At 36.6% G+C, this 14,612-nt stretch overlaps 1 protein-coding gene across 2 annotated transcripts in view; it reads right to left on the bottom strand.

The window, feature by feature from the left end:
* Window positions 1-14,058, bottom strand: part of runx3.L (RUNX family transcription factor 3 L homeolog) — a 75,935-nt gene extending 61,877 nt beyond the window's left edge. The window contains exon 1 of one of the 2 annotated variants that reach the window (XM_018244726.2): window positions 13,793-14,058. In XM_018244726.2, the coding sequence (XP_018100215.2) occupies window positions 13,793-13,853 (61 nt within the window). In that variant the 5' untranslated portion in view covers window positions 13,854-14,058. The remainder of the gene's footprint in view (window positions 1-13,792) is intronic. The other variant, XM_041580820.1, reaches the window with a different exon arrangement.
* Window positions 14,059-14,612: the final 554 nt, after the last annotated feature.

The following is a 14,612-nucleotide window of genomic DNA, read 5'->3' as shown; positions in this document are numbered from 1 at the left end:
ATCTTATTGGTTGATATGGGATGTAACTTTGTGCCTTTTATTACCTATGGTAGTAAATGGGGAATCATTGAATGCTGAAGCTGCAATTTTGGGTAAATAATAATTTAAAATAACCCTTGCTGTCTGTTCCTAATAAATTATTTCCAGCACTAAATAGAACTTGGTTGTGTGACTATTTGTTAGCTGGGGATTGACCTATTTCCTAATGAATGGTAACACAAAGGAAAGTACATTACAAATGGGCACATGGTATTGCAGACTATAAACCATTTCTGATAAAAATATATTTTGTGGGTAGACAGGAGATTCCTACTAATGTCAGCTACAAGACTACAAGGGTTACAGACAGACAAATAATGTGTAATTTAGAGAAAGTAAAGTTGCAGGAGACTCTTGCAAGACACAAATGCAGAACTCTACCAGACAAAACGAGAGTGGTTTTTAGCCTTGCGTGACGAGCTTAACAATGTGGTAATTTTTTTCTCATCTTTATCTGTACCATGCAGATTCTGCTGTTTCCCCTTTTTGGAAGGCATAAGTTATCTGTCTACATTGGCTGTCTGGATCTTACCATACATGAGAAATGCTGTGGTTACTTCTCAGAATAGCCTGATATTTGATGTTCCTGAGTGGACACCAATAAATCTGTTAGAAGATGTACCCTAGCTGGCACACACAGTGCCCACTTCCTGTATGGTAGATACAAAATGACAGCAGATAGGATCAGCTTGGTTCACAGACCCTGTTGTTTTCCTTGCTGAAATGTTAAAATGCTACAGTCATCAGCATAAAAGGTCTTTGTCTGAAAGAATCATTTACAACGTTGTACATATAAAAGCTCATTTATGAACACAGGTGCAAAGATTGCCGTTGCCCATATTAATCAAAACCAAGTAAGTTTACTCAGTCTGATACCAGTAGGAAAATTAAACCAAACATCTCATATGTTGCGATGGGCAGCTATCCTGGTACGATTGAACTCCTTACCTTAGAAAAACAGTCTAATAGTGCCTTAATGTGTAGGGAGGTCAGTGAGAGTGGAGCTTTGGCTGAAGCAAAACAAGCAAAGCCACTAAACATTTAAAAAGACATAAAGAATATAATATCTGAACCTATAATGTAATAAAAAATTAATACAATGCTATTAAAAGGAGAAATAGTATGTAGTAACATTCTTTCTTAACCAGTGTCCATTTATTTATCTACTTTATTTTATTATCCACTTCTATTTTGTTCTTTGAAATGTTAAATGGTTGTTTGGGCATTAAGAGCACTCATTCATATGATGTTTAAATACTCTGCTGGAAATGCCACCAAGAAGTGACTACTATTGTTTGATAATGAAACACAGGTTCAATAGTCTACTAAATGTGACTAAAGTTCCGATAATTCTTTGCCAGCTGAAAGGTGATGCTGTTGTGGTTCTGCTGCAAGCAATGGCATGCACACTCTAAGTTCGAAGTTAAAAAAAGTCGAATTCAAAAAGACCAACCGAATAGGGGTCGAAGTGGTCCATATTCGAATCGTACGATCGAAGGAATAGCGCCTTTGATCTACTTCGATTCAAAGTTTCTCCCCAAAAAAACTTTGATCTCTCAAACTCCACCTATTGCCTCCATATATGTTCTAGGAGGTCCCCCATAGGCTAAAACAGCATTTCGGCTGCTTTTAGGTGGTGAATGGTCGAAATCAAAGTTTTAAAGAGACAGTACATGATACATTTCGATATTCGAATTTCAAAGTTTTTTTCAACTTCAAATCGAAGTTGGACTATTCGATGGTTGAAGTAGCCAAAAATTACTTCCAAATTTGAAGTTTTTTACTTCGAAAATTCACTTCGACCTTTGATAAATCTGCCCCATTGTCTATTTCTGTTATAGCTGTATTGCCAATGACAGACAACCAGTCCAAACTTTAAAAATAAATTTGTGAATGATGTGTGTTGCCTAGACTTTTGTTGAAATTTCATATTGTGTCGTATTGTGTGTATATTCCATCTATGTGTATGTTTAAAAGGACAACCACACAAAGTTTACTGAAAAAGAAGGCTGTAATGTTGACAGGCTTCAGCTTGGTGAAGGGACTTTTCTCTCCTTTAGTGTGAATTTGTACAGTGCCTTGACATACAGTCTTATAAAGTATCCTCAAGCTACAGGCTATTGGAGAAGAAACATGCTTGCATTATGGCAGTGATCCCCAACCAGTAGGGAGGATTTGCTACTGATCCCCAACCAGTAGGGAGTTGCACATGATTTAGGGAAGGACTACACGGCCGACTTTGAACGATCCGAAGATGGGTGACAAAACGCACGCGTCAAGTCGGATGTGACAGGAACAAGGTAAGTAATATAAAGTCGGATAATGTCACAAAGGCAATCCGACACAACACGACTGTCGGATGCAAAAGCTGCAAGCTGCGTTTGCGACGGATTACCGTTGCGACACTATCTGATTTTATATTACTTACCTTGTTCCTGTCGCATCCAACTTGACGCGTGTGGTTTGTTGCCCAGCATCGGATAATATCAAAGTCGGCCGTGTAGTCCTACCCTTAATTGTTTCCAATGCCACAAGCCTGTTTTGACGACTCTGACAAAAATACAGTGTTAATTTATGGGATTGGGATTGCGACATTGAGGATGCTCTGTATTGCACGATTCTATAGGCACAAGTTTGCTGCGCCAATTGACATTGCCCACAGTAGGAACCCTGGAAATATCACTAACTTGGGGGAGCTCCAGGTTTTTCCAGCATCAATAGGCGCATTATTCAGAACAGAAGGCATCAATTCATGCAAAAACGGTGCAATTTTGCATGACTGTAACTGTGGTTGCTGAAATAAGAAATATAGAAAAGGGCATTTTTGATCACCAGTGGATACTTACCCATACAGGTTCAAACACCTTATGAAAAAAAGAAAACTTCTTGGAAAAAAATGATAAATATGGCCTTTGGTCTAAATTGAAGTATTTCTTGAAGTGTATGCGAACTGTCATAAGTATACTTTCTGATGTAATGATGTAAGCAAAAATAATTAAAAAATCATGTACTAGTGCAAAAATGTATGCAAGCAAATGCACAGCAACCCATGTAAATAACCCCATAAATCACAATACAATACTTATCATAGTAATCTGCTACTTTGCATAGTAATCTTATACTTAATCTAAGATTACTAACCCTAACCCTGAATTCAGTGGAAAAATATTATTAAATGGATATAACCCTTTGAATTATGCACGTTATGCAGTTTTTCATTATTTCGTTTCTGGCCAGGCACAATTTCATTAAAATTCAGGGCAAATGTTTCAGTCTAATATGCTGAATAAGCAGTGTAGCAGCTCCCGTATATATTTGTAAACAATTATGCTGATAGATGAGGCTTCTGAGTTAAAACAACCTTATAATACTATATATACTTGTATACAAGATTTTTTTCTGCAGAAATAAATATGCATTTCTAACTAGCTACTTATGTGTGCATATACAGTAAATATTATTTTTGCACAGCATTAGCATAATCAGTTAATAAACAAACCTGCACAAAGAAGTATAAGAACATGCAAGAAGGCTGAATATGGTCTAAAAACCACTAGTTACATCCACCATATTTCTGCTGAGTTGTCTTTATGTGTAGGACTGTACAGGCAAGTCTGGCATCGGCACTAGCTAGAAAAAAAAAAACTTGAAGACAAATAAACAAAACCAGGCTGTGTAAAAATAACCCACTTAAATTGCTGTAATAACCCGTAGTTACATGTCCCCCACACACGAAGGTGCCCATATGCTTATTCACTCAAACACTGCGCTACATCAATGGCGGAAATTGAAAGTCTTCCCTATTATGGTATTCATTTTCCAATTTGCAGTGTCATTTTTCATGCAGAAATTCTCTTCTAAGATGTGTGATGGAAAACACATGTTTGGAATATTAAGAACATTGGTATAATCTTCATGCAGTTATAATTTTATTATGTAGAATTGTGATATTTGTTAAGCTTTATAAACAAGGAAAATGTACAGTTTATTAAATTTGGTCCAATACATATTAGCAATAAACCAAATGACTTATACATTTCTTATGGTCCCATCTGCCTCCCAGTTAGAAATATTTCTAAATTATTAGTTTGTTCTAATGAAATACAGTATAAGAAAATCAGCGACAGGTTTAAATATAAATGTATTAACTTTGAATGCCATCTGTTTAAGATTGGGACTTTATTATAGCTGAGGAACTGGACTAAGCACAGAGGAGAACAAACCTGATGCACCATTGTGTATTACTGAACCTTTGTCTTCTCTATTCTCCACTGCTGCTTTAAAACACATAGAAGAGAGTTAAGGTTTAAGAAAAAAGGAAATCAGTGCATAGCAGGTCCTGCTGTTGAGGTAGGGGCAGTGTAAATGTGAGCAAGGATGCTTATTATACATTGATGCAGCAATTCTATTTTTAAGGTTGTGTCTCCAGAACTGTGCATAATCCTCATATAAATACTTTTTGCAATCTTTACATATGTGTTTGGATGTGTCAGCTGATCCTATGGGGCAGGAAGCATATACTGATGCAACACAGAGCGAATTTACCTATAAATGTGACCAGAATTGTTTATGTAAAAAACTAGAATGTACCAGTGGATTTTACTCTTTTAGATATAGAAGGAATGTGGTTTAAATAGTTGTGTTTCTGGTGTCTTTATTGAAAATTTCTGCAAAAATCCTTCTAGTCCAACACATTTGTTCAACTTCCCACTGCCTCCTTTCCCAGGCTGTGCAGGAGAGTAGGCGGCACTCAGTACACTGCACTGTAGGATAGGAACCAATCAGCAGCTAGGCTGACCTGATAGGGAACTGATGCCTGTCTTTACTTGTGTGACTGCAGGGCTGTGATTGGTTATGGCCCTCCTATTGTGCTTCTGACATGGACTGTTAGGACACACACACCCTTCTTTTGAAACAGATACCAGAGAACATCTATGAGGCTTATTTTGAAAAAAATATTAATTTACAGCTAAAAGTAAAACCAACACCATATAGTATACGTTATTGCCTACAAAAATCCACGCATGGTATAGGAGTGCAAGAGAGCCAATTGCACTTTCTGCACTAGTAATGCAGCCCCCCCAGACCCCCACACAGGAAACATAAGCACTGGCATGCAAAGAGATGAAGGGGCGAATTGCAGGAGCTGCCTCAGGCTCAAAAATGCCAGTGAGGAGGTTACTTGGCAGGCGGCAGGGCTGTATGGTCCTGAGCCGCTTCTGCCACTTCCGGGTTGCGCAGTGTTCAGATATCTTCTCCCTTATTCACAAGGGTCGTGTGACGTCATTGGCGAGAAGTTCAAATATTTAAAATGCTCTTAGCCTAATGTGTATTGCCCAATGTAAATGTTCCTTTCATAGTTCCTGGGTGTATTTTGTAGCCTGATATTTGGTTTCTTGATCCTTGCCTGTCCCTGACCTTGCCAATCTGCTGCCTGAACTGACCCTCTGCCTGTGTTGACTATTCTTTGGATTCTGTCTTGGTACTCTGTATATGATCTTGGCCTGTGACCTCAACTTCGTCTCAGCTCCCTGTTTTGCCCGACTGGTTTGACTCGGCCTGTTCTTGTCTACGCTGCCTGCTTCCCCCATCCCTTTAATACATGTTTGGTTTCTAGGTTCGCCCAGAACTTTCTTCCTGGTTCTCCCACATTAAGACCTTGCAGCATCTAAGTAGCAGACGGCTCCACCTGAAGCCAAAGGCGGCTGCTATAGGCAGAACAGTGGGCCGTGACCGGAACCTTAGAGTCTGTTCTGGGTTTGGGATACCCTATGTTAAAGTAAGAGTAAGTACGGTAAGTAAGTAAGAGTAAAGCATAATAATAGCAAACACCAGCACGTTGTATTTACTATTGTCTGACTGCAGAGCTTATACCTCTCTTTTAGAAATCATTTACCACATATGCCTGAGAAATTTTACCAAAAAACACAAGGTTTGATTTGACTTCCTTTCTCTTATCTCAACAAAGCTTCAGCATTTTTGCTGTATGCATAAAGATGATGTTTAGTGAGCATAACACTGGTGACTCATGGAATAGCTTTTAATTACCACATTTCGTACGGTGCCTTGAAAATGTCTAGGTGCATTCCAGTTTCACATCAGATAGCAACTGCTTAAATGCTCTGTGATGGAAAAATGTAGAAGATCAAAACGTTTGACTCTGAGCAAAGGGGACACCTGTACGTAGTTCTATGTATATCTGACTGATCCCCCATGTTTGCCAGTCACTACATAACTGGTGATTAATATAGAAACTCAAGCGTCTCTGCATGTAGAAGTTGTTCTGAGAATACTCAGAGATTTCCCACAGTTCAGTAGATCATTTCCTTTATCTCACAGACTCGGTTATGAATGCTTGTCTGGGAAATAAAAAAATGTTGGGAAATTGTACAAAAAAAAAATGCATGCAAAACTCCACATTTATATTAGAGAATCAGTTATATAAAGAAATATGCTACATATTTTTATCCATAAGTCACTACTTTCTAGACCAACATGTACCAAATTATATACTTTAAACATAAGAATGATATAGATTTTATTTCAATTTATCAGGATAAAACCTAGTGCAGCAAATCATCACTATATACAGTATGACCCTGATTTTACTTTTCAATAGCCCTTATTTTAAGGGGTTGGTTTCTATATCACAGAGACAGAATATCACTGTCCCTAGTTAAGCAGTTATTCAGTTCTGTCCAACCATTGTACTTTTCTCTTTCTCCATAGACACAACTACTATATCAGTAGATGCAGCACCTAAAGAATCAGTTGCACACCATCAGGCCTGGATTTCTTACTCTAAGAAACAGCAGTCCCCCACATCCACGTTCTGTCCTCCCCATTGCTTGCCAATGTCAAAGTTCTTCAAAAAATCCACACATTTTTCTACACCTGAACATTGTTAAACAGTAAAACACATAAAATACACACACACATATAGATAGGATAAGGATCTACAAAGCCCAAATTCCAAAGGTCATATAACCTTGCTGAAATGGTTTTCAGTACATGGTGTACGTCTCACAACAGAACAACAGGGGTGGTGATGTCAGATACTGCTATATGAATAAAATTATTTTCTGGACATCGAATCAGTCGGAGTGGCAAATAGACCATAAAATGTTTCCATGAATGTTCTTAGAAGGACCCATTATCCAGAAAGCTCTGAATTCAAATAAGGCCGTCTCCCATAGACTCCATTCTAAACAAATAATTGTAATTTTTAGAAATTATTTCCTTTTTTTCTGTAATAATAAAATAGTACCTTGTACTTGATCCCAGCTAAGATATAATTAATCCTTACTGGATACAAAACAATTCCATTGAGTTCAATATTTTTAATAGACATAAAGTATGGATGTGATCCAAATTATGGAAAGATCTTGAAGACCCCAAGTCCCCAGCATGCTGGATAACAGGTCCCATACCCTTAATTCTGTGCAGATACTAAAGACAAAAATATGCGATAAGAATTTTTACAGCCTCTAATGTATTAATAACATGATAAAATAAGCATTATAAAAAGTCACTATTTGAATTCTGTTTCCATGTAAAGGTCACAAAAATGCCTTTTAAAAAAATTTTCAGTAAGGGTACCATATTTCTCATAATACATATAAACATAACATAAGAGTGGATCTTCCCATTAAACTGAACATTTTTCCTAGTACATCTAAGCAACTATTGGAAACTTTATCTGTTTGGATGTTTACATTGCCTGAACTTCTCGCTCTGATGCCTAAAACAATGTTACCAGCCAACTGAATAACAGACTGAGGGGAGACCTGAATCTGGCTTCATTGTTTTAAGAGTCAGAACTTTCTGGATAATGGGTTTCCAGATATAGGATCTCATAACTGTATTGTTATCATTATTTAACAGATATGTATAAAGTGCAAATTTTTTTCCCCAAATGCATATATATATATATCCCTGAGGAAGATTACTACACTGTATGAAACATTGGAATTTCTTTTGTTTGTTAAAATATGTTATTCTAAAGGAGCCTAGTGACTGCGTGGGTTTTTTGTTACTCACTCTCTCTCTTATGCCAGGCGAAGTTGCGCTAAGGGACGTAACTACGCTAATTCACTAACTTGCGCTTTTTTACTGAACGTTACCTCTTGCGCCAGACTTGCCTTCGCCACCTCAGACCAGGCAAAGAGCACTAGAGTAGATAGGGATTGCTTCAAAAAAAGTTGACATTTTTTCTAAGTCCCAAAAATCGCTGGCGTCTTTTCCTTTTTTAAGGGTGATAGGCTGAAAAAGATCGTAAATTTTTTTAGGGGTATCCTCCTTCCCCCCTACATTTTCTTACATATGGCACCTAAACTATACAGTGGGCACATGTGTAGGGCAATATAACAACTCTATTTTATTTTATGAAGCTTTCCCAGGCTTGTGTAGTGTAATGTATTTGCTGCTACATATACATCCATTGTACTTTAACTTGGCGCCCTATGCAATGTAGGCATCGCTAGCGTAACTTCGCTTTCCTTGACGAATTAACGCTAGCGCAACTTCACTACCGTTCGCCTCCCTGAGTGCAACTTCGGATTTTAGTGAATTAGCGGCGCCCTGGCGAAACATCGTCTTCGAAGTTTGGTGAAGCCTGCACTAGCGCAACTCCGCAGGTTAGTGAATTTACCCCTATATATACGTATATATATATATATATATATATATATATATATATATATATATATATACATGCAATATCATAATCAATTAAAACTGCACAATTGACAGGTTAAGAAGTGACTGCAATAGCCTCACACACGCAATTTCCTTAATTGTTTAAAAAAATACTTTGTATAAAAATGTTCTTGTAGTCTCTATTATTGTTTATTTTTACCAAAATACGAGATATTGTAAGATTGTGGTTTATTTCTTGCGAGTTTATTTTTATGCTTTCATCACCCTCTATATTCTTCAGATAGAGATTCCAAATTTACTGGTGTACGCCATTACACTAAAATTTTATTAGAATTAGGAAAACAAGAGCAGTTTTTGAACCATTGAGACTGACAGTTAGAAAACAGTTTAAGGTTTAATTCACGCACTGACATTGTAAAGTACCTGTATAAATTTGCTGTAATGTATTCTGTTAGTATAAAGATGCTTAGATCATATAAAAAAAGGAATCTCTACATTTGGCCACTGGAAGGTACTCTCAAGTCGGAGAAAAATACATATATTTGTGTGTGTGTTCAAAATAAAGTTAAACTTTTTATATAGGGTATGCCAGTCTGATAATAGCTTTTGTGTATCAAATTTGACTGTGCAAACTGCTGTATGTAATTTCTGCATTTCAGTGCAGATGCCCTAAGGACTGATCTACTGTATCTACCTAACAGAACAATAAATAAACTAAGTCCATCGAAGCAGAACAATCTATACCAAAATATTTTTTTTTTTTTTTGAAATATATTTTTATTGGTTTCTGAAGTAAAGCAAAATAGGAGGGGGTACAGAATGGAATATACCAAAATATTTTGTAGGAAAAATAAGTGAATGTAAATAATACACAGGACAAGGCTGTTAAAGGGGTTAAAATAAAGACTTTTTCAGTTGATTTCTATCTTAATGTTCCAAATGTTTGCAAATGTATGGGTAAAACCCGTTACCCAAAAAAAGTTTAAGTCAGGTCTTTTGCAGGCAATCAGGTTGAAAAAAATAAAAGACACCAGTGTTTTTTGGACTTTGATGCATTTTCAGCTCACAGAATATATACAGTAAGTGGCAGAAGATTGAGTAAGTTCTAGATATTTTAATGCACTTTGCCTGGTCTGAGGTGGCAAAGGAAACTCTGGCGAAAGAGGTAACATTCAGTTAAATCCAAACTTTCGTGAATTTGTAGAGTAACGTCCATTCTCCAGAGTGAAAAGTCGCCTGTGTGAATGATCGCTAGCGCCTGTCTCTTTCACTAGCGAATTGGCGCCTGCGATGTCCCTGTGGGCGGTAACGCTAGCAAATTGATGCTAGCATTAGCCACTTCGCCCTTTGGTAAATCTGCCCCTTAGAATCAGAGGAAAGGCATGGATTTAAAGAAATTTATATATATTTTTTCTGTTAAAATTTTGCCCCACTGGGTCAGTTGTTTTCACATGTTTTATAAAGTCCAAAAAAATGTTCATGATCTGGCTCAGTTATTAAAGCATTTCCCAAAAGTGTTCTGCTTTGACCATGCAGAAAACCATTCTATCCTCCGGGTGAACAACTGCGCCAAAATCAGCTGGCCAAAATGCATCTTTGTGAACAGGTTTTTGAGCTGCAAGAAAACGTAATGCAGTACAAGTCTGTTGAAGGCTTGGGAAACTTAAAACATGTTTTCATATCTTGCTATCAAATGCTAGTAAATAATGATAAATACTTAGAAATAGAAGTAGTATCACTGACAACTTGAGCTCCATCTGTGCATTAACAGATGACAAGTCAGTCTAATGACTGCATAAATAAGAGAATTCCAGTTCTATGGCTCGCCAACTGCCTGTCATCCTATATTATGCCCCAATCCACATAGAAGAAATGCTACTGCCTTTCATACAGGGCCACCATTTACTTATTTTATTCATATACGCAAAGTAATAAAATAGACTCAATGGTTTAGTCGCACTTCTGCAAACAATGTCACCCACTGTTTTTTCTTTCATGTGTATCCAGTTGCCTGTCCAGTGCTGAGTGCTGCAGGGTTAGCAGGAAAGAACAAGGATGGGAGTCAATTGGCCTTTTCCATAATGCAAAGCCCACTACTAGGAAATGAACTTGTTAGTACCATCAGTTTAAAGTATTTCTTGCATTTTTTTTTGCCTTTCTTTTCTGCTTCTCTCTCTAACATAGAATATAACCCATTAATTGCTATCAAACCTAGTATCTATCGTGCCGATATAAAAAGACCATTGTGTCAGTTCTCATTTTATGAAGACTGTACTGTCTATTATGTATAGTTTTTATTATGTAGTCTCTGGTTAACACTTTGATTTATGCCATGTTTGTCTTGCATGGCAACAATTTATCCATTCAGTTCATCTCATGTTCCTCTTTTACATTGTCATTTATACAACTGCCTGTTTGCACAAGTAAATGGGACCATAAAAAAAAATTAATAATTTTAAAAACAAAATGAAAACTTCATTTTCAGTTGTCTTATAATTAATAACAATAAAAATTAATTTAATCATCACCTGTAATTAGAGAACCATGTGGAAAAGACTGATAAGACTAATATTTTGTGGGTCATACTGTTTTCAAACAGATGTATACCAGTATACATTTACATATCAGTTTAAAGGTGGCCATACATTATTATATCCGCTCGTTTGGCGAGGTCGCTGATGCGGTCCTTGATTGCAGTAAAAAATCAAACTGGCAATTTTTGGCCTGATATAGATCGGGAGGACCTGTTGGGAGCCCCCACAAATGGGCAGATAAGCTGCCGAATCAGTCTAAAGGACCAATATCGGCAGCTTTAATCTGCTCGTGTATGGCCACCTTAAGTGTGAATAAGTGTAAAAAAAATGTTTGTGAAGATCTCATTCATCCAGTTCATGATATATCTGTAGGAATAATGTTGATTTGACTTATTTCTACAGTTGTTAAAAAAAACCAAGTGTATATATGTAGAGTGTAATATACACATTTAATAAATGTAATTTATAATTTATAATATTTTTTTTTTACCATTCCACTGCAATGTTTTAACAAAAGATGGTTCTGCCAAAAGTACCCCTCTTCATTTTGATGCATATTTGTTATGTGATAAAGAATCTGTGAGAAAGCTATAACGGAAGACTCCGTTGATAAAGACTTTTCAAACAAGAGAACAAATGTAATTTGCTTCCTGAAAAATGAAAGCAGTTGCTTTCAGTATATCTATAGCCTCATTCCGACGAAAAGGATCAAAAACACTATACATAAAGCTTTACATTGCTCCAATAGGGTCTATCCAGATTGATGCTATCCAAACTTGACCACTGGGGAATGTAATGTTACTATACCTCAGATAGCTGCATTTGGAGACCAGCTAGAAGGTCTCATAAATTATACACCAGAAAACTGTCAGAAAACGACTGACACACCAATTATTCCTAACCCATGAAGTCTGTACTATAGGTGCTTGGCCGGACAGATACCTAATAAAATATAACATTTTTTTTAAAAAATCTAATTGGGCTAAATATCGATATGCTATTTACCGAATGCAAATAATGTGAATTAATACAAAATGCAGTTGAGCAAGAAATATCCATTGCTTGAAAGTCTGTATACACAAAATGGCTGGACCCCATTATACTGCACAAAATAAAATAAAATATATACACTAATTAAATAATCAAATAATGCTTCCGTAATCCACAGCTCCTCAAAATATCTGAACCCTCTCTTACTATAGAATTGTTATCTAACTTACTGTCAGAATCACTAGATCTACACACTGAATAGGCATCCCATATTACTGGGACCTATTCCCATGATTCCTATTATTGCATGGCCATATATATATATATATATATATATATATATATATATATATATATATATATATATATATACATACAGTGCCTGGGTGCATATAGCCCGAGGGAATAAATGCAGGGCTGAAAAAGGCTTGCACTCACAGGTCTTATAAAGATAATAACGACGTTTATTGAGCAAAACACAACTTTTTTGTGAGTACGAGCTTTTTTCGGTCCTGCATTTATTCCCTCGTACTATATGCACCCAGGCACTGTTCCCCACTATACGAGTCATGCCGGCATCCAGCTGCCTATATAGATAGATTAGATAGATAAATAAATAGATGTATGTGTAAAAGGGAATGTCAACCCAAAAAATATTTTTTTTGCAGCCTAATAAAAGAAAACCTAATTCTAACCTTTGCAATATACATCCATTACAAATTTTGTATGGTTATAAAGTTATTTGTATAAGATACAGTCGGAGTGGGCACATTTAAATTTTCTATGGTTTTTACATTACTTGTATATATATTGCTATTGAAAGCAGTGTTTGTCTGTCTCTATCTATTCTCTGCCCTGATGGCTCAGACTGTTGATACAATGTAAGAAAAGGCAGCTGATTAACAGATCTGTCTTTGCTGGGGAACCGAGACTTTTGCAACGTTGTTTAAATGTAACAACAGGAGTTAAGCAAATGCTGCTTTCAATAGCAATTGTTTGTACAATTAAAATTAAAAGGACTGAACATTTTGTATATAGGAAAGTTGGTTAGAATTACGTTTTCTTTTATTGGCCAATATTTATTTTGGGGTTGACTTGCCCTTTAATGTTGCAGGAATTCAGCACACCTCAAAGAATAATTATAAAGCATTGTATAAATCTTAAAGATTAATATGAGTATGAATTACATTATAATCCCAGGGGAATATATTGCACTGTCCCTTTAATAAAACACATCTTGGATATTTTTTAAACATTTTCACTTCTGCAGCTGTTAAGCGTGTTAAACACTATCTCAGCAATGAAGGCAAGAGCTTACATTTATTTCTACCAGGGGTGAAAAGGGAACTAAAAGAACTACATAAAAGAAAATTTGAAATCCCCTGTTAAAATATAAATATTGCTTAACGTCTCCCAGAATTCTTCTTTAACCACTTCCTAAACCTCAAACTGGCCTGGATCTCCTGCAATATACTATCAGGCACTGACAGACTTGAGAGATTAATATACCCAGTGCAACCTACCAGGTCATCCCATGAACTCTCTCAGGAAGATAAAGAAGATCTACTTACCACGGAAAAAGCCATTGGAGAATGTTGTTGCAAACTGTTCAAAGGGATTGCTGGAATCCATGGTGGTGGCCTTGGAGTAGGCGGTAGTTTATTCCTTGTGGTTTAGAATGAACTGGCAGAGAGATGGGGGAAAAAAATAAATTCACTGCAATAAAGGAGGCCGTTCCCCAAAGACGTTGAGTGTCTTGGAGTTTGTATGGCCACAGGAATGTGCAACCACTAATTTGCAACATAACTTGTTCCCAAATAATAAAAAGAAAAGACTTGTAGGAAAGAAAAAAAGCGGCAGCAGTTTAATCAACAGCGAACAGAAATGAATGAAGGAACTTTACCTTTCTCACACACACATACAGCTTGTTTGAATATGCTTAATGTGGTGCTGAGGAACGTAGTTTGTAAAATGTCAACGGTGCTATGTCTGTGGTTGTGTGGTTGTGTGGAAGGCCTCAAAGAGTTTTCAGCTCTGCTATAGAATGGAGACAACAGAGTCATTTTGTAAGTGGTAGAGCATGATCACCTGATTACTGATGTCAACAACCCTGCGATGTCTTGGTGACTTTTTTTTAAAAATGTATTTGGGCCAAGCTGACTCACTGCATCTGCTTGAAGAATAAAATATCACAGATCAGGAGAACAGCTGTAAGGTCATGCATCAATAGAACTACTCCCCACATACTGTCCCCTGTATAGCCGTCACATCATTGTATGGATTGTGTGTAAGACTGAAACCCTTGTTTTCTATGCAGTAGTCATGTCCACCATTTTTAGTCTAATAGGAATGTAAACTACAGGCATGTTTAAAAATTGAATTGAAGTGTAG

The sequence above is a fragment of the Xenopus laevis genome, chromosome 2L (assembly GCF_017654675.1).
Source record: "Xenopus laevis strain J_2021 chromosome 2L, Xenopus_laevis_v10.1, whole genome shotgun sequence".
In the NCBI taxonomy this organism is placed as follows: Eukaryota; Metazoa; Chordata; class Amphibia; order Anura; family Pipidae; genus Xenopus; species Xenopus laevis.
The sequence above is the reverse complement of the archived record's forward strand: the minus strand, read 5'-3'. Positions and strand labels throughout refer to the sequence as shown.